This window comes from Polypterus senegalus, chromosome 4 (assembly GCF_016835505.1).
Source record: "Polypterus senegalus isolate Bchr_013 chromosome 4, ASM1683550v1, whole genome shotgun sequence".
Lineage (NCBI taxonomy): Eukaryota > Metazoa > Chordata > Cladistia > Polypteriformes > Polypteridae > Polypterus > Polypterus senegalus.
The window spans coordinates 62,437,782-62,458,247 of NC_053157.1; the positions used below are offsets into that span (position 1 = coordinate 62,437,782).

Below are 20,466 nucleotides of genomic sequence, written 5' to 3' on the forward strand. Positions count from 1 at the left end.
AATTCTACGTTGTCTCTAAATAAAAACTGCGTAATCTCTGGAAATAAAGAGCATAATTTATTATACTTTTTATTTTAGAATTTATGTGTTAAACATTTACATGAGATCATATGTCATTCTTTGTGCAGAGAAGTATGTTTTGGACATACAATATTTGACATTGGTTGAGGCTTATATAATAATACATACAAGAGTACACCATCTGCTGGACCCCCTTGCAGAACATCTGAAACGATGATGGACGTTTCCCCATTCTCCACATTTGGATTGTCTCTTCCTCCGGATACAGCAATTCCAAATCCCATTTTGGAATCCTTAATGTAAAGCCAAAAAATGTTTTTTTTAAATGCATTTAAGAAAAATGTGTAAGAATGAATCAATTTACAGAGTAAAGAAAACTTCTCAGAACTTTGCCAATTTTTTTATTTTTGCCATAGGTTTAATTTATGACTGTTTCAATTAGAAATGAATTCCTTTAATAAATACAGCTAAATCCACTTATTTAAAAACAACATGAGGAACAAACATAATTTTAATTGTGGAAGTAGCATGGACTGTTACAGCTTCAGGTTATTAAGGTGATAATTAGTCAAATATTTAATAAAACAAAGTATTATTTAACATACACCATAAAACTAATATTACCCATGCTTCAGTGTGATGGTAGTATGAAGTGTTCATAACCAAAATGCATACTTTGTCAAGTTTGGGAAACGTACAATATTTCAAAAATAAAAACAAAAAATAACTGGCTGATTTAAAAAAAGGTAAAAAGCTAGGATAAATTATCATCATTGAGCAAAACGATCTAAAACATAGATACTTAGTAACATTAATAAACTGAAAGGCACAAACAACAAAAAAAATAAAAAATAAAATAATTTGAGACCTAGCCTCAACATTACTTAAAATGAATGTACAACTTGAAACATTCTGGGTATATTCTAAGCAATTTGAGATCTGTCAAAAGAAAATCATCACTAAACAGTGTGCTAAGCCTCAGCAATTTAAACAGCTGCTTTATAACATGTCAGTACAGTGATCCCCCGCTACATTGTGGTTCAGCTATCGCACCCCCACTACATCGCGGATTTATTATTATTACTAGGGGGATTCGCTCGCCCACCCGTGGGGTTTGGTTTACCGGATAAACAATTTAAAGAGATTGTTATTTTCATGGGAATTGTTACATATGCATTATTTTCATTTTTACTTTAAAACTTTTGCAAAAACATTATTTGTCCTTTATTTCCTGCCCCGGACGTGGTTAAATCTGTTTCTCATGGGACTTATAACACTGTTTGCGTTGTGAAGGGGTCTGAAAGCACACTAAAGAGATGTGATCGGTTCAGCTGCTGTCTTGCTGCTGCTACTGGCCATCTGTGTGTTCTGCTTTTTGTTGTTTTAAGAGCTGAGAGCACCTGAAGTAAGTCTGCCCAAAGCATTCCAACAACTGTTAGGTTAGATGTCCGTGAACTTGTTTAAAATTGTTTGTAAGTAGGCCGTGACATGCAAAAGTTTCCATCTCACGGGTTTTGCTTTCTAAGGTTGTAATGTCTAGTCTCACGTGTCATCAAAGTGTCTCTCCGAGATGATCTGGTCTTGATCGCTTCGCTCAACCCACTGGAGGCACGCTACGCTCCTGCCACTTCGCGTCTCTCCCTCTGAAGGGGGGGATTGGAGGAGCTGAACGCACGCAAAGGAGAAACGGACGGATCAGCTACTGGCTTTGTGCTTCTTCTGCCAAGATGTGTGTTCTGCTTGTCGCTCTGCGCGTCGATCATTTAACAGCCTTCTGTCTCACTGCCTTGTCTTGCATGACATTAAAATGTCTCTCGCGGGATGTCAAATTGTCTTCCGAGAAGATCATGCCTAGTCTCCCTACCAAGATTTTTCTTTATAATAGAGAAGTTACTCATATCCTTAACCCGACATCCACATATCATATGTGTTTACAAAGTGTGTTTAAAAAAGTTTACATGTGTTTAAAGCGTGTGGGAGGGGTATTTTAAGGTTTAAACTATAAAAAAAAAGTGTATTTATATGATCTTTCTATATTGCGGATTTTAACCTATCGCTGATGGGTCTGGAACGTAACTTTTGCGATAGGCGGGGGATCACTGTAAAGTGTCTTTGTGTGACATTTCAAAGTTCTATTTTCTAAGTATGCAGCTTATTTTAAAGTACTCTTTACCCTATAAACTTTTTTCTTTATGTTTTGAATTTAAATGTACTATTTTAGAAGAATGGCTGGTTCAAATTATTTTTCTTTTGGTGATAATTTAGATTTATTCTCATGAATGTTATTGGACTCAGGCGTTAATTCACATTCAGCAACCAGATTGGCATTCTTGAGAGACATTTTAATAAGACTTCACTCATCATTTGCATATTAAGAACAGAAGTCCAAAATACTTTTCATTAAGGATGGACGAAGGAATACCACAAAAAAAAAAGAAAAAATATCATTGAACAACAAGCAGCAGCCAAAAGGATAGCCCATTGATTAAGTTCTGTCTCCTGCTAAAATGTTTTGAAATAAATGAAGTCTTTTAAGTTTTCAACCTTATTACAACCAAGTAGTACATATTAAAAATAATAAACCTTAACTAATTTCAGCCTTTACTAGTTATTTTGTATCATTTAGCCTTTCCTAAAATGGATAGTCATTAGAATGATAGCAGGTGTTGCTGATATAATCATTAAAATAATCTTTTGAATCTGTGAATGTTCATCCCTTGAAACTGTGGAAGATTTGTTTATTTACTTTTTAACCTTTGAAAATATGCATTTTGAGTCAAAAGGAGAATAAAAGAGAATTATTCTTTACTTCAGAGGATGATTCACCAATGAACGGAGATTAGGGTCTGAAAGCACACTAAAGAGATGTGATCGGTTCAGCTGCTGTCTTGCTGCTGCTACTGGCCATCTGTGTGTTCTGCTTTTTGTTGTTTTAAGAGCTGAGAGCACCTGAAGTAAGTCTGCCCAAAGCATTCCAACAACTGTTAGGTTAGATGTCCGTGAACTTGTTTAAAATTGTTTGTAAGTAGGCCGTGACATGCAAAAGTTTCCATCTCACGGGTTTTGCTTTCTAAGGTTGTAATGTCTAGTCTCACGTGTCATCAAAGTGTCTCTCCGAGATGATCTGGTCTTGATCGCTTCGCTCAACCCACTGGAGGCACGCTACGCTCCTGCCACTTCGCGTCTCTCCCTCTGAAGGGGGGGATTGGAGGAGCTGAACGCACGCAAAGGAGAAACGGACGGATCAGCTACTGGCTTTGTGCTTCTTCTGCCAAGATGTGTGTTCTGCTTGTCGCTCTGCGCGTCGATCATTTAACAGCCTTCTGTCTCACTGCCTTGTCTTGCATGACATTAAAATGTCTCTCGCGGGATGTCAAATTGTCTTCCGAGAAGATCATGCCTAGTCTCCCTACCAAGATTTTTCTTTATAATAGAGAAGTTACTCATATCCTTAACCCGACATCCACATATCATATGTGTTTACAAAGTGTGTTTAAAAAAGTTTACATGTGTTTAAAGCGTGTGGGAGGGGTATTTTAAGGTTTAAACTATAAAAAAAAAAAGTGTATTTATATGATCTTTCTATATTGCGGATTTTAACCTATCGCTGATGGGTCTGGAACGTAACTTTTGCGATAGGCGGGGGATCACTGTAAAGTGTCTTTGTGTGACATTTCAAAGTTCTATTTTCTAAGTATGCAGCTTATTTTAAAGTACTCTTTACCCTATAAACTTTTTTCTTTATGTTTTGAATTTAAATGTACTATTTTAGAAGAATGGCTGGTTCAAATTATTTTTCTTTTGGTGATAATTTAGATTTATTCTCATGAATGTTATTGGACTCAGACGTTAATTCACATTCAGCAACCAGATTGGCATTCTTGAGAGACATTTTAATAAGACTTCACTCATCATTTGCATATTAAGAACAGAAGTCCAAAATACTTTTCATTAAGGATGGACGAAGGAATACCACAAAAAAAAAAGAAAAAATATCATTGAACAACAAGCAGCAGCCAAAAGGATAGCCCATTGATTAAGTTCTGTCTCCTGCTAAAATGTTTTGAAATAAATGAAGTCTTTTAAGTTTTCAAGGTCAGCAAACAACTAATCTCCGTTCATTGGTGAATCATCCTCTGAAGTAAAAGAATAATTCTCTTTTATTCTCCTTTTGACTCAAAATGCATATTTTCAAAGGTTAAAAAAGTAAATAAACAAATCTTCCACAGTTTCAAGGGATGAACATTCACAGATTCAAAAGATTATTTTAATGATTATATCAGCAACACCTGCTATCATTCTAATGACTATCCATTTTAGGAAAGGCTAAATGATACAAAATAACTAGTAAAGGCTGAAATTAGTTAAGGTTTATTATTTTTTAATATGTACTACTTGGTTGTAATAAGGTTGTAATCACAAAAAGGATATCTCATACCATACATTTACAGTATATCCTTAAACAATAACAGTATCAATACAAATGTAAGCAATACTAGACCTTTTTTAATAAATGAAGAAAAATTTAAATAATTGGCTGATGTCTAATGAAAAAGACTGCAAAATTACACTCAGTACTACAAGTGTGATTATCTAAAAATACTCAAACTTAAATACTGTATTACTAAGTAGTTCTCTTTGTAAAATATAAAAACTAAATACTTCCTTAGAGGAATAATGTATAATAGTTATACAATTGTTTTTACATTGTTGTGATTTTTAAATAGTGCTGTTTATTTCCTTGAGCCTGTCATTAATCTGAAATAAGTTGCACACAGTCCAGTGCCAGACCACAGATTCCCCACACTGAGAAGTACTGATGTAAAGCAACCATACACAGACCAAACAATCAAACCACATTATATAATGTATTTCTATAGCAAACACCACCCATAAATACACACATACTGTATAAACACACACACAAAGTATTCTACTAGACCGAAAGACAGCAGTTCCACACAAAGAAATGAGGATAATTATTTTAAACCATAAACACAATTTAATTTAAGAATTATAAGTACATTATCATTTTAGAGGAAAAAGATGATTATGTCAGAAGCAAAAGTATGAAACAAAATACTTTTCCAGGTTTTCCTTTTCCATTACACTAGAATTATACAGTTTCGTTATCTTAAAGTTTTAATAAAACATGTTCTGTATTAAATGGATTTTTTTAATTAATGTTTGGTAAGCTCTGGACTAACCCAGTTTTCCCTTTGTTACTTTCATAATTTGTTTGTACAGGAGCCAACAACTCTTTGTTGCCACAGGCACAAAAAGTACAGTAAAGACACTGTGTCTCACTCCCAGATATAGGATTTGCTTCTCAGTTTTCTTGTTTTGTTTCCAACACCATACTAAGTACTTTTGTCTAAAGAACTGCAAATCTGAATGAGCTTCCTATATGAGAGTGCCTGATGTTGAAGACCACTTAACCATCACTGATGATGTGTTTAAGAGCATCTCCCACTGAATTTTCTGAAAACAGTTATAGATGGCAAGCTCCGCAACTAAATATTCATAACCTGATCAAACTGATACATTTCATGAAGAAAAAAAAGTCCACTTTTCCAAAAGCAGGGAATAGGTTATAAACAGATCTAACTTTCTTAATTATAGAACATTCATTCTCATGTCATAACTTATCTCTAGTGACGCTAAGTACCAAGTCACTATTGATATCATATGAATGCTTAGATGTATTGCACATTATCAAATGTAACTGTTTAAATCCAGCAGATAATAAAGAAAACATTCAATCTACTTAAACTGAACAAATTTTTACTTGGTGGCAAATATTGTCAAATTGTAAAAGAAACAATCTATGAGGTAAGCAGCATGGTGCTGTGCCCCCTCTGCACTATGATTTTGACCTTGCCACTTGCTGAGAAGGCTTCAATAAACTGCACTCTCAAGAAACCCTGGCGGGTGGCTGAGACTGAGCTGAAGTGGCAGCTATGACTTCATCATTGGCTGCTTGCAGCTAATCTGCTAGGCACAAAAGTCAACTGAGAATTGAGACTCCCAGAAACTCTGAACATCATGAAATTATTATTTCACAAAAAGTAAGGTACTGCACATTAGATACATCATCAGCAATAACTTAATATTATTTGGTATGCTTTTTTTAAATTGTAGAATAATGGAATCATGAAAACTGCATTTGTTTTACATTTTACATTATAACACTAATAACACTAAAATCAAAAATGTTTCTTACCCGTTGCAGAGTAACTGTATATTGTTCCCATATTGTCTCTTCCATCGCTGAAGCCTGCAAAAGATATGTTGAATTATGTTAAAGAAACAAAACTACAAAGACAAACAAAATTGTAATCTTCATTAAATAAAATCAACAAAGAACATGAAAGGCCAAAGGTCATATCAGAATAATAAAATTTCATCAAAACTTTTGTCATAGGTATAATGAGGAATGAATAAAAATGTAATCCAACACCACAGCAAAACACAAATCTGCATGTAAATAACACTGCCAAAATTATGTCCAACAGTTATGGCCCACATATCCATTCTAACCTTGTTCCCCAAATTTTGGTTATAATCACATTAATAAAAATAAAAAACCGGAGGCCAACCACAAAGAACTGAAACAACACTGTAATCAAACAATGAGAAAACATCTTTGTACAGTTTCAAGGCTAAGCAGCGTTTCAGCAGACATTTTGTTTTTCTCTCTGCATCTGATATTTTTCCTGCACTGGTTCAAGTTGTTGCAGCAAGTGAAGCACATTGCCAATTGTTTGATTTGCAGTGAACCAAGTCTTGTATGAAAAGTTGGTTCCTCGTTGGCACATACTATTTTCAAGTCACACTCTGGCTCTAAAGAATTCAGTAATGGAAGAAACCTATTTAAAATAGAATAAATGGGTGTATTGATGAATGGATGAATATTCAATAAGTCAAATTTTCAGTATCTACAGCAGATGAAGACATGGACAATACATTACAGACTGAATATTTTACCACTTTTACAACATATTCAAATATTAAACATAACTGCATCAAAAAGAGCCTTTTACTCACTAAGGCATAGATTTAATGCAAGAAACGGCAGAGCTTTGACAAAGAAATTATACAGTATGTAAAGGATCAGCACCAGGAAAGGAAGATGAAAGGGAAGCAAATGTGTGAAAATGTTCCTTGGACAAGAAAACAACAGCAGTCATCTATATCGAACTTGGACTGGAAAACTAGATGTGGTGGTGGATTGAAACCATTACTATAACATGACTCTCAGTAAACAAAACCATAAATAAAACAATACCAATTACTGCAAACAGCTGCTATTATGAGTAACATGGTCAAAACTTATACTCCCATTCCAGTAAAAGGGGGGAAATAATGCAGGAAAAACAGCTTCTCTGCATTTACGCCATGGAGGAAGCTACTTGCTGTAATAAATGTTGCCCATAACACTAAACACCTGCACTGATGATGGTGGACAAGCCAAATGCCACTTCGACTGAACAGAGAGGTATTTAAAACAGTTGTCTTTTCTCTTCTGAAGCACCTGATGTGGGTGGTCTCTTATAACATAGCCCTCAATATTTCTTTATCCAACCAGTCTTTAACCTTGTGTTCAAGATCTTCATTCAGCGGCCAGTCTTTATAACTGGGTCAAGCAAACATCTAAGGAGAAACTGTTTCCTCTCATTCATGCTGGCAAATCTCCATTATAGGCTCTTTAGCACGGTTTTCGTCATAGTCTGAATGTCTCTTGTCTGGTGCCCATCTGAACAAAGGAATTGGTTTAGAACTTCAAATGATCGCAAGATACATGAGATGGAAGAATCCGGATTGACCACTTTTAGTGTTATCTCCTCAAATGGGCTAAGGGTGTCTACAAGGTTGTCTAAATGATCTCACTCATCAGCAGTCACTTGGAAGTAACCCTTTATAACAAGCTAGTGTGCAAGTATTTCAATAAGCCACAGGCCCTTCACCTTGTTCAAGCCATTGTTTTGCAGCACTAATAATACAAGATTAAAAATCAATTTCCCACTCCTCCAATGCTGTTATGAACATTTTGGATATGTTCTTCAACTGTGCATTAAAAAATGAGCTGTTAGACTCATTAATGCCTCTCTAGCGCCCGACTAGCAATCAGTTGTAAATAAAAGGCTACAACCACTTTGAACAGTCAATAGCTCAGACTTTTATTTTAACATTTGTTAAAATCTTTGTTAAAATGCTCCTCCAGCAACTCTGTGCAGAAAAAAATTCTGTTTTTGCCTTCAAGCACTTTAACCGAACATTCTTAACCATGTTATATGGCAGAATTTCAGGTGTAATCATCTCCATAATACTTCTGTCCAGTGCTTTTGCAAATTGGTAATTTGGTGACCATTTAGTTGTTTCATCTAATCCTTGGTGTAGTGTAGGCTGCAATGTTGTTTGGGGAAATCTCCTTATTCGGTTGCTCAAATGCTTTAATTGCTTCTTCATAATGGGACTGGTGGTGTTTCCAAAGATTTGTTGAGATCTGTTATTTTGATTTACTTGAAACCTAACCAGTAGTCTCCTGGCATATCTTATACATCATCATTTTTAAAATAATCCAAATTTTACTTTTGGAGGCCAATTTGCAAACACAGAAAAATAAATGTATTTTCAAGGTATAAATCATTTGCTGTTGAAAACAAATGCAGGGCTCTCAGATCAAATAGGTCTTTACAAATATAATTCACATCTTTATGAAACAACTCTTATTTGAAGGCAAACACTGATATTCAATTGTCAAAGAACAATCTTTTTTTTTTTTTAATTTGCATACTAATTTCAGCTTTGTGTTACTCCAGACATTCTATGATGCAATATTTCTTTATTTTCAATGTGTTTTGCACATCATTTCTACCATCAGTGGGTTTATTATTTTTGTTCATTTGTACTGTCATTTATAAAACAGCAAGATTTTTGTAGTACACTGCTCTACTTTTTGGTTAGAGAATGTACTAAAAACAGATTTTAAACACAGCGCCCTAAAAGTATAGTTTTGTTCTTGGTTCTATTTTGTTTCACTCTTGAATGTGAAATCCCCAATTTCTTGTTGTTTTGTATGATAGCTAGGGCCCACGATTTACTGCGGCCCGCGGAATTTAGGGTTTTGCAGTGGTAAAACGCCACGCCGCAGAATTAACCTAACTGCCGCGGAAAACACCAAATCTGAATGAAATCTCATCATTTGAGGCATATTGATATTAGTATTAGTTTTGATTACTTCTTTAAGTTCTTTCTTTAGCCTATTGCATCATCTCATTAATATTCGTTTGTTGCTACTGAAATCGAACACAGTAGAGCTACAGTCCAGTTAAAGAAGCTGTCGGCATGGCTGCAAAGTACTGATAAACTTAACGAGCTGAGAGCTGAACTTGAATTTGTATCTGTTCACTGCCAGCCAATTATGAACACTTTGACTTCTTTTGAGGCACAGTCATTCATGGCTGTCGATGTCTTGCCTGAAATCGTCCAGATTTCCAATTGCAACCAGCAGCTGTGAAGATACAAAGCACAATGCTGCTGCTAAACTTGAAGAATATTTTATGAGAACCAAACAGCTGGCAATAGACCTATTCAGATCTGTGAGAATATTTGATCCACGACAGCTACCACTCTTATTGAAGAATTTTGCTGATCATGCACAATCAGTGCCAACAATGATGGCTGCAGCAGATGAATGGCAAGCTTATCTGGACATAGCATCTCATGAAGTAATTCCAGCTGATATCACTGCTTTTTGGCGTGCCTTAGAAGACAGACTACCTCACTTAGCAGCTCTTGCTCAAGTTTATATTGCGTTGCCGATCTGTTGATGTGGAATGTTCGTTCTCAAAATATGGATCGTTGTTGTCACCACTGCGATATTCTCTGTCACTAGAAAACCTACGAGCTTACAGTGCCATCTTCAACAATAAATAAACAATAACTTTAGAAACATTATTCGATAGTTTGCTGAGAATAATATTATGCCTACATATATTTCAGTATCGTTTGCCTAAAGCAAATCTGTGGATTAAAATGTGCGGATATGAACACTTTCATATACCTATTTGATTAGTATTACGAATTATGATTGATTATTATTAAGGATTAAGAATAAGAAAAATTGCATTTATTTTGCTTGGGTTATGAATTAGTCTTATGGAGTTCTGGTACTGCATTTGCCGCGCCACGCCACGGAATTTAAAAAAATATGCCGCGGAATTTACAATTTCTTGCTGCAGTAAATCGTGGGCCCTAATGATAACCATTCAGCATTCATTGTTGCCAACAAAAGCCGATTTCCTTTCTCATCATACATAATGGTAAATAATGGCCATATTTTTGATTTTCCTTTAATGGTTTTAAAATCACCATTTTATAGAGTGCTTCAAGTGTAAGGAAAGCTTACTTAGTTACCTGAACCAAAACATGTCTTTTCAAAGCTGCAGACACAAAATTCCTAAAACAACAGCTTAATGAAAAATAAGTATTAAGTTTACATGTGTTATATTTTTTTGCTTAATTTATAAAGGGGGAAAAGAATCCTTTTTAGCTTAACCCTGCATGTTATTCTTTGAGGACAGGACTGTTACTCTGCTCTACCAACTTACAAACTGAGCTGTTCTGAGCACTTTAACAACCTTCCACAAGCTGTTTTTTGAAATATACTTATCTAGCAATCCACTTTTTTCCAGTTGAGAGGCATGATTCAGTCAGCTCTCTGGCAATTTTAGTATTTGCCTTGAATTTGCCATTAACAGACATTTGGACATAAATCTAGCATATGCAGGCTTAAAAAGGAGGACACCTAAATAACAAAAAAAGAATGTATGACCAACACCCATTGAACTCCACCTTATTGGTTCTCCCCCTTGTACCCCAACCTCAATTTACTATACAGGTGCATCGCAATAAATTAGAATATCATCAAAAAGTTAATTTATTTCAGTAATTCTATTCAAGAAGTGAAACTCTTATATTATATAGATTCATTACAAACAGTGATATATTTCAAGCATTTCTTTTCTTTTCGCAGATTATGGCTTACACCTAATGAAAACCCAAAATTCAGTATCTCAGAAAATGAAAATACTCTGAAAAAGTTCAATATTGTAGACACATGGTATCATACTCCACTCAGCTTATTAACCCAAAATGCCTGAAAAGGTGTCCTGAGCCTTTAAATGGTCTCTCAGTCTGGTTCAATAGGCCACACAATCATGGGGAAGACTACTGACTTGACAGTTGTCCAGAAGACAATCATTGACCTCCTCCACAAGAAGGGTAAGCCACAAAAGGTCATTGCTAAAGATGCTGGCTGTTCACAAAGTGCTGTATGCAAGCATATTAATGGAAAGTTGAGGGGAAGGAAAAAATGTGTCAGAAAAAGGTGCACAAGCAACAGGGGGTAACTGCAGCAATGACAGGATTGTGATGCACAGTCCATTCAAGAATTTGAGGGAGATTCATAAGTGGACTGCGGCTGGAGTCAGTGCATCAAGAGCCACCACACAAAGACGTATCCAGGACATGGGCTACAACTGTCTTACCAGGGCTAAGATGAAAACGGACTGGACTTTTGCTTGGTGGTCCAATGTCCTCTTTTCAGATAAAAGTAAATTTTGCATTTCATTTCAATCAAGGTCCCAGAATCTGGAGGAAGAGTGAAGAGGCACAGTATCCAATTTGCTTGAGGTCCAGTGTGAAGTTTCCATAAATCAGTGATGATTTGGGGATCCACGTTATCTGCTGGTGATGGTCCACTGTGTTTTATCAAGTCCAAAGCCCACGTAGCCATCTACCAAGAAATTTTAGAGAACTTCATGCTTCCCTCTACTGACAAGCTTTATGGAGATGCGGATTTCATTTTCCAGCAGGACTTAGCACCTGCCCACACTGCCAAAAGTACCAATTCCTGGTTTAATGACCATGGTTTCACTGTGCTTGATTGGCCAGCAAACTCACCTGACCTAAACCCCATACAGAATCTATGGAGTATTGTCAAGAGGCACCAGACCCAACAATGCAGATGAGCTGAAGGCTGCTATCAAAGCATCCTGGGCTTCCTCTAACACCTCAGCAGTGCCACAGGCTGATCGCCACCATGCCATGCCACGCCACACTGATGCATTAATTATTGGAAAAGGAACCCCTACCAAGTATTGAGTGCGTAAACAGACATACTTTCAGAAGGCCACCATTTCTGCATTAAAAATCATTTTTTTTAATTGGTCTTATGTAATATTCTAATTTTCTGAGATATTGAATTTTGAGTTTTTATTACCTGTAAACCATAATCATCAAAATGAAAAGAAATAAATGCTTGAAATATATCAATCTGTGTGTAATGAGTATATGAGTTTCACTTATTGAATTGAATTACTGAAATTACTTAACTTTTCAAAGATATTCCAATTTCTTGAGATGCACCTGTATATTGCATTTGATTCCTGTATGTCTAATCAGTTTCCTCTGTATTATTTAACAATCTCTATGCTTTGGTTCCTATTACATTGAAAGGGCACCTGACACTGACTCAGTTTACTTTCCTAGGGAAAGCGGCTGTCTTGGAACAGAAGCTTGTCAATGTTGCATCCTCCTTTTCTTTTTCCATCGCCTTTTCTAGTAAGATGCGATGATGAAGTTCCTCTGCAAGGTGAGCCATGAACACTCTTCTTTTCTCAGTGCCCCCCGTGCATGCCTTGCACAGTACATGTGCATTGATCGCCGCCAGTTTAATCTTTTTATAGCACACAGCAACTGGCCACCTGCGTGTTCCTGCTTGCACTGAATAAGCTCACGCCCTCTGGGGCACAATGTCAGCGCAGCATGGAGAAAAAAAGAAAGAGACAAATATATGGGATATTGGGTATAAATGTATTATACTTGTAAAAGTTAGCTTTTTTCAGTTTTATTCTCTCAATCACGATCATGCTGTACCCCCCCACACCACCTCTCCTGATCTGACTCTAAGTAACAGTGTCAGCATAAATTCACACCCGATCTGACGCTGTTCGTTTTCAAATAATATTGCATTAGTACGATGATGTTTACTGACTGGTACTATTAAAGTCATAAAATGATTTCTTCAAAATGTCACATATATTGTCTCTTTCTTTCAGGTGTGTAATAGAACCCACAGTATAGAGAGAAGTGTGTACATTGCAACAAGTACACATGTCGTAAATATAGGAAGGACGGTCCTTGTGTGTGTGTGTGAACTGTTAACATTTGAATTTGATGATTGCATATAGCGTTGAGCTGACCTCTCTGTACTATTCTTTCCTCTGCATGTCCTGGAATACAAAAGAAACACCACCATACAGCAACGTGGAGACTGGCAAGATCGGGGGGGAAAAAAACAAAAAACATGCGGTTACTGATTATAACCGCAAGATGTTATGTGAATGAATATGAATAATACTGCATCCGTGCCACAATGTTTTCCGAAATGTACTATACAGGTCATAAAATGAATAATTCCAAATATCATATATACCTATGTCTGTTTTTTTTTTTTTTTGTCAAAGAGGCTTTGACTTCATGGACCATAGGGTGCATACTAATTCAGCGTGAGCAGGAACACTCAATAAAACTGAATAAAAAAAAAATCAAGTGATGGTGAGATACAAATAAGGCAGATTCACCAGCGTTTGTGTGTCAGCTTTTATCCCTCCAGATTAGAGAATGTCCAGTTCCATTGCCTCAAATCAACACTCACATCTACAGTTATTCCCAGTTAAAAAAAAAAAACTAACAGCGTCAGATCCCTAGTGCGGTAGTATGTATCATGATCGTAACTGAGGGAATAAAAGTGGAAAGAACACAAAAAAGGTAACTTTTACAAGTACTATAAATGTACACCGTCTGTTACAGATGCAAACCAAATGTACGTGTTTACTGTATAATATTAACAATAAGAGCAGCTCACTACTGAAAATGGTAAATATAGGAGGCAATCAGGATCGAACCAGGGACTCTTGATTACAAGTCAGCAAATCTTACTGCTCCACTGCAGAAGCTGTTGTCTCATCTTTGAGCCTTTTGTGATAGTGTTTATTTGATCTTTAGACTTCAGGTATTACACACTATATAGTTTATGCCAACATTTTGTCATTTACTACTAAAATATGAAAAAAATTTCTGTTTTAACAATGTGTTTACACAGATTATTTTAGAAACGGAACACACATGAAATGCATGTGTTCCAAATTACGATTTATTATTTCCACTCTAAAACTCCAGCACTTCACTCCCAGAGTTTGGCGGTGGGACAATGGAACAGCAGGCTGCTTGCTGCTTGTCTTTATCTGCATATTTACAGGACAAAAGACGGTGACAGAGAGGTGCGAACGGATTTAAGGTGGGCCAGATCTTCTTTTATAGGCTCTGGTAATTCTAGTGTTAAATATTGCATTGGGGAAATAGAAGGGGCTTTTTCATGAAGAATTTTTATTTAATAAGTGTTTTCCCTTCTTTATTTGTTTATTATTTATTGTCAATTAATTGGAGTTGCTTTATTATGTACTAGCAAAATACCCCTTCTTTGCAGCGGCGAAGTACTGCCTTAAAATTTTTATTAAGAAGAAAATTAAACCTTTTTAAACTGAGGGAAAATATACCAATAATTATTTAAGGATCTCTTTGTATACCACATTGTGAGTTTGGCCCTCCGGTTGTAATATGACCAAGCTGTGCGCTGAGCTTACTCTTGAGCATGCAACGTACAGTTGGCCATGTGAACAGTAATCTTGTTTCAAATCTCACAGCTTGGATTGCTGCTGTCATAATCGGTTTGAGTTTCATAGTCTGCTTCAATTACGACAGTATTTGCAGGACTTGTGTTGAAGTGACATTCCGCAACTGTCAAGCGTTGTAAGCATACAACCGGTTTCATCGATAACTTCGCATCCAGCTTTTGAGAGTTTAAACATCCAAAAACATCAAGGTGTCCACTACTGAAATCGTCACCTGTGAATCTAAGATGTTTAAGAGGCATTGGCGGTTGTCGAAAGGTGTAAAATATTTGGCCATTTCGGTACACTTGAAAGCGATAACCGAACAATTCAGCGGCAGCCATAGGTGAAGGGCTTAAGCATTTCACTCTTCTAGTGCTCCTGTGTAGTATAATTATCTCTTGTACCGTCATCAGTCCACACCTTGAACCTGTCCCAGTCATTCAAAACATTAGACACAATGTTCCTCCGGATATCAAGAGTGAGCCTGATATGGCCGTGCGATATGTAACAAAGAGAATGGAAAAGGTAGGTGCCATCTCCGGGCATGGAAACCACTCGGTAAGTGACAGTTCTTTGATCGATGGTGATCACCTCGATATACATGTTAATGGGGGTACGGTTGGAATGATAAAGGAAATGTGTACCTGAACAATGTAAAGTAAGTCTAAAATACCTACACAATAACTATAATCGTAAAAAACGAACAATAAAACAGCGGAGAAGCTGTGGATTAAATAAAAAGTCTGTAGTTATCAGCAGGGAGATGTGAATTCCGTGGCGAAGCAACAAAGGGAATGTAGAGACTGGAGCGACGGACGGCCTTATATAGGCAGGCAGCCAACAATGTGGGAGGCGTTGGGATGGGGACCGCGCCGCCTCACACGGTGACCGAGCTGCAGGCTATGGACGTACATATGTACATAAGTAGGATTCAGTTAGCGTTGGGAACCCGCGTACAAAATTTCTTGAAGATGGGCCCATAAGTAACAAAGACCGTTGAAAAGTTCAATATGGCAGCCAACAGTGGCATCATACCACCGAAATAAGTAGTACATTGGTTTCGGTTAGCGCAGGGAAGCCGCCTAACAAATTTCGTGAAGATGGGGCCATAAATAAAAAAGTTCAACGTGGTGGACTTTGTCGACCGTTACGCGTAGAATTTCTAAATGAAACCTGCTTAACTTTTGTAAGTAAGCTATAAGGAATGAGCCTGCCAAATTTCAGCCTTCTACCTACACAGGAAGTTGGAGAATTAGTGACATTTGAAAGTTCAATATGGCGGCCAAGAGTGGCATCATACCACTGAAATAAGTACGTACATCGGTTTTGGTTAGCATAGAGCAGCGATCTACCAAATTTCGTGAAGATGGGGCCATAAATAAGAAAGTTCAACATGGCGAACGTTGTCAACCGTTATGACTGTTACGCATAGAATTTCGAAATGAAACCTGCTTAACTTTTGTAAGTAAGCTATAAGGAACGAGCCTGCCAAATTTCAGCCTTCTACCTACACGGGAAGTTGGAGAATTAGTGACGTTGGACAGTTCAATATGGCGGCCGACAGTGGCGTCATACCATCGAAATAAGTATGTACATCGGTTTCGGTTAGCGCAGGGAAGCTGCCTACCAAATTTCGTGAAGATGGGACCATAAATAAGAAAGTTCAACATGGCGGACGTTGTCGACCGTTACGTGTAGAATTTTGAAATGAAACCTGCTTAACTTTTGTAAGTAAGCTGTAAGGAATAAGCCTGCCAAATTTCAGCCTTCTACCTACACGGTAAGTTGGAGAATTAGTGATGAGTGAGTGAGTCAGTCAGTGAGGGCTTTGCCTTATATTAGTATAGATATCTGTGTGTGAGTGTGTGCAAACTGGGTCAAGGCAGGATGCGTTCCTGGGTCCCACAAATTAAGAAAACAAATCACCATTTTGAAAAGTTGCTAACATACCCATATCACAATATATTGCAAATTTGTCATATAAATGAAATAGCAATTGAAGACAGGCTGTTGCACATAGAAAATGTTTTCAACTTTGACAAAGTCCAGTTCAATTTGTTTACAAAACCTGTTTGAGGTGCACACAGGCTACAGCCATAAAGCTATGTTCTAATGCAATCTTTTCTTAATTCATATAACACAAAGATACAATAGAAGTATTTACATCCATTTTCTGTCGTATAACTGCTTTTCAAATGGAAGATTAGGATAACTAAGATTGTTTAAATAAAAGACAAGCACCAAGTGTTTGCTGGCTAAAGTGAAATAAATCAGATACAAATTAAGCTTAGAAAATATTTTTCTATTTTGACAATGTAATTGTTTACAATATGCACACAATGTATATATTTATTCCATAAGAACAAATAAGGCTTATCTATGACTGAATGAAACAAGAGTGTAATCAACTGCGCTTACTTCTACTTTGGGGTTTATGGCTTTTATGTATGCACTGAATTTTGAACGTTTTGATGGGGTCAGAATTATCCCTTGATTAGCAGTACTAATTAGGTTATTGAGCCCCATTATTGATCAACAGGATTTGCCGTGTGATCAGTCAGGCTCTGATCCATATTAAAGGCGACTAAAATCAGGCAAGATTCAACTAAAAGTAGGCAGAGAATAGTCCCTACTTGTCCACTTGTTCTCTGTGAAAGCTCCTTTTTGATGTTAAGATCAATACTTTGTTTACCAAAGGGAGAGGGGTGTCAAATTTTATCAGACCTCTTTTTTTTAATCAAATTTCACAAGTCCATACCACTGAGCAGGCTCAGAATTTTCACACTGGTACTTTCATTAGTATAGTATGTGATGAAATTAAAACATTTGGTCCAGATGACATGGTCAAAGCAGCCCCGTGAAATTGAACAAAATTAGATTTTTTGGCTTAGCTAAGTTTAGGCCTCACAAACACATTTGTAACCAAAAAAGAGTTCTAATTTTTTTTCCTTATTCAGATAACTAGGCTTTCTGAAAAAACAATAAGCATAAAAGTAACTATATTAGGGTTTGAACAGCAGACATCTCAAATCCAAAAACTCATTTTGGATATAATTTTCAGAGCACCCTAATGACATGTGGGAATGTGCAGATAATTTTTAAAATATTTTAAATTTATTCTACATTGTCCCTTCTTTCTCAAAACACAAACCTTACTTTTCTTACATAAATCTTTCAGGTTTTTTTTCCAACATAAACATAAGCCAAATGCACCATATGTCAATAATGGTAATCACGGAGTTTTCAATCAGTAAGTCAAAATGAACTACATTTCATGAATGTAAAAATGTTGAATTTTTTTGCCATATCAAATAACGATGTACTCTCTCATGTTGCTGAACAAAGAATGTGATTCTCCATTGCCAAACAGTACCTGGTGCTCGAGAACACCACTGTTACATACCTACAGAAGAACTCAAAGTCAGCTGGGTGTCTGGTGAAGACAGTCAATTAATTGTCCTAATATCCACCACTGAAGCAGCAGTTGACATCCTGCCCTCTCAAAATCACACTCCCGATGCATTCCTCACATTAGAGAAGTATCCTATTGGATGCCATGTTGGGTGCATGTATGATGAAATATGTTGGATTGGTGTGATTGTGAAAGTGAAGTGGAATCAGACAGTCCTACACAGTCTTTCCATTGGCCATCTAGAGACAATATTGGCTGGGTGCCATTACAGTGTATCATTGCACTGCTTAGTACACCTACAAAGGGTCAGTGGTAGGTACTACCATCTTGATCTCAAAGACAAAATGCCCTACACTTCGACTGAAATGGAAACAAAATGTGTCACATTCCTGATGCTACAATACGAAAATGTTGATATTTCCTTATAACTAGTGTTGTATTTAATGATAAATCAAGCAGCTGTTGTTCACGTGTTGTGCTTAATATGCCTTTATTGATTTATTTTTTTCCATTAATCCTATAACCAAGTTAGTGATGAAGAACTTGATGATTATCATTACTGATAAATGGTGAATTTAACTAATGTTCAGAATGGAAAATAAACATGAGAAAGAAGGGACCATGTAGAACACAGAAAAAAAAAAATGAAAATGTCTGGACGTTCCCATAGTGAATTAATCTGGTCAGAAAATTAGACCCAAAATTATGTTTTCACATTTGAGAGGTCTGCTGGTCAAACCCTGATGCAGTTCCTTGTTTGTTTATAATCTTTTGAAAAGCCCTGTGTAGGTATCTAAACATAAAATATTTCAGCAGGCTGTATCAGTTAGAAGTATGCTTTCTGAAAGCCTAAACATAGCAAAACATTTTTTTTTGTATTTTTGAAGGTCTACTCTTAACAAGTGGGGTCATCTGGACTAAACATTTTGGATGTGTTATGTACTATACCTATAAATGTACCAGTATGCAAACTTTGAGCCTGCTAGGTGGTTTAGCTCGAGGTATGGTCTTGTGAAACTGATGATAAAATAAAGCTGCGTCAAATTTGACACCCCTCTCCCCTCACAAAATTGGCTGTGCCTTTTAAATATTGATCTTGTATCAAAATAATTTTACAGGGTTTCTCCTGGATAAGATAGGTACACCTAGTATTTTTTCATAATTTTTTGAGACCGAAGTGTGTGGGATTTCTGGAAAATCTGTTGATTTGACATGGAATGACCCTACAGTATTCCAGTACAGAAAGTGCAGCCAGGGCTTGCTTACTCCTCAAAGAAGTCCAATACATAAGTAAACATCACATTTTACAAAGTAATATCTTAAATAATGACAAACAAATTGTGAATGGTGTACAGTCTACCGTGAAAATCAACCCTGCTGTGCATTTTAGAATTCCCTTTGTTTTTATATTTAAATAGAATAGAATACAATTTATTCTTTATGCAAACAGTAATCTACCATTCAAACACAAGAAGAAGTATGCATACTTTTCACATGTAAGAGCATTTTTACATCAATTTCAGGTTTTTTACATCCAACTTTGTATATCATTTTTCCCATAAGATTAAATCCATGTAACGTAATTTAAGATTAAATCTGTTTTTACAATCATTTAATAAATGCCAGCTCAGGTTTATAGAAAGTTTCTAATTATTGAAGCTGTATTACAGGAAAAACTATCAAGAATTTTATCAGGAAGTCAAAGCATCCGTTTTAAACTTCAAGTCTATACATGGGTAACAACTGTTATGCATTTTTTTTTCCAACACTGGATCAGTGTGATGTATTTACAAATGACCTCTTAGCAAAGTAATTCAGCATTTGCTTCCCATCATTTCTCAAATGAGAAAAATATAACTAGTTACATGTTGGTAGCTAACTACCAAAGAGCATATTACACATTGTACTGTTCAGAGTAATGAGGTTTACATTTACCATTTCTTGTACTTTTTTAAATGTATCGTTCCCCTTTGTAAATGCCTCTGTATGTTCTGAGACTTAATGTACAAAGCTGTAGCTTTGATAATCTTACAGCATTCACTGCACATTCCAAAAGAATTCTGTTTAATTAAATAAGGCTAACTTTTAAAGTTTTCAGATTTAAACTTACACAAGTAAATGGTTTATATACAAACAGGCAAGACTTATAAGTGAGTTAAAAATCCACACCCAGCTAACCATAGATTCAAATTATTCCAAAATACAATGGATCAGACAAATATCAAACAAAGATACCAATCACAATCAACAAGAAGTTTCTCAACTAGTCATCTAAACTTATAAATGTTTTCT

General features: G+C 36.2%; 1 protein-coding gene across 6 annotated transcripts in view; it reads right to left on the reverse strand.

The window, feature by feature from the left end:
* The window catches only part of tjp2a (tight junction protein 2a (zona occludens 2)), a 237,816-nt gene that overhangs the window by 67,992 nt on the left and 149,358 nt on the right, over positions 1-20,466 (reverse strand). For all 6 annotated transcript variants that reach the window (XM_039750759.1, XM_039750762.1, XM_039750757.1 and 3 more), the window contains 2 exons: positions 6,245-6,298; positions 190-314 (listed from right to left, as the gene is read on the reverse strand). In XM_039750759.1, coding sequence (XP_039606693.1) covers positions 190-314; positions 6,245-6,289 — 170 coding nt within the window. In that variant the 5' untranslated portion in view covers positions 6,290-6,298. The remainder of the gene's footprint in view (positions 1-189; positions 315-6,244; positions 6,299-20,466) is intronic.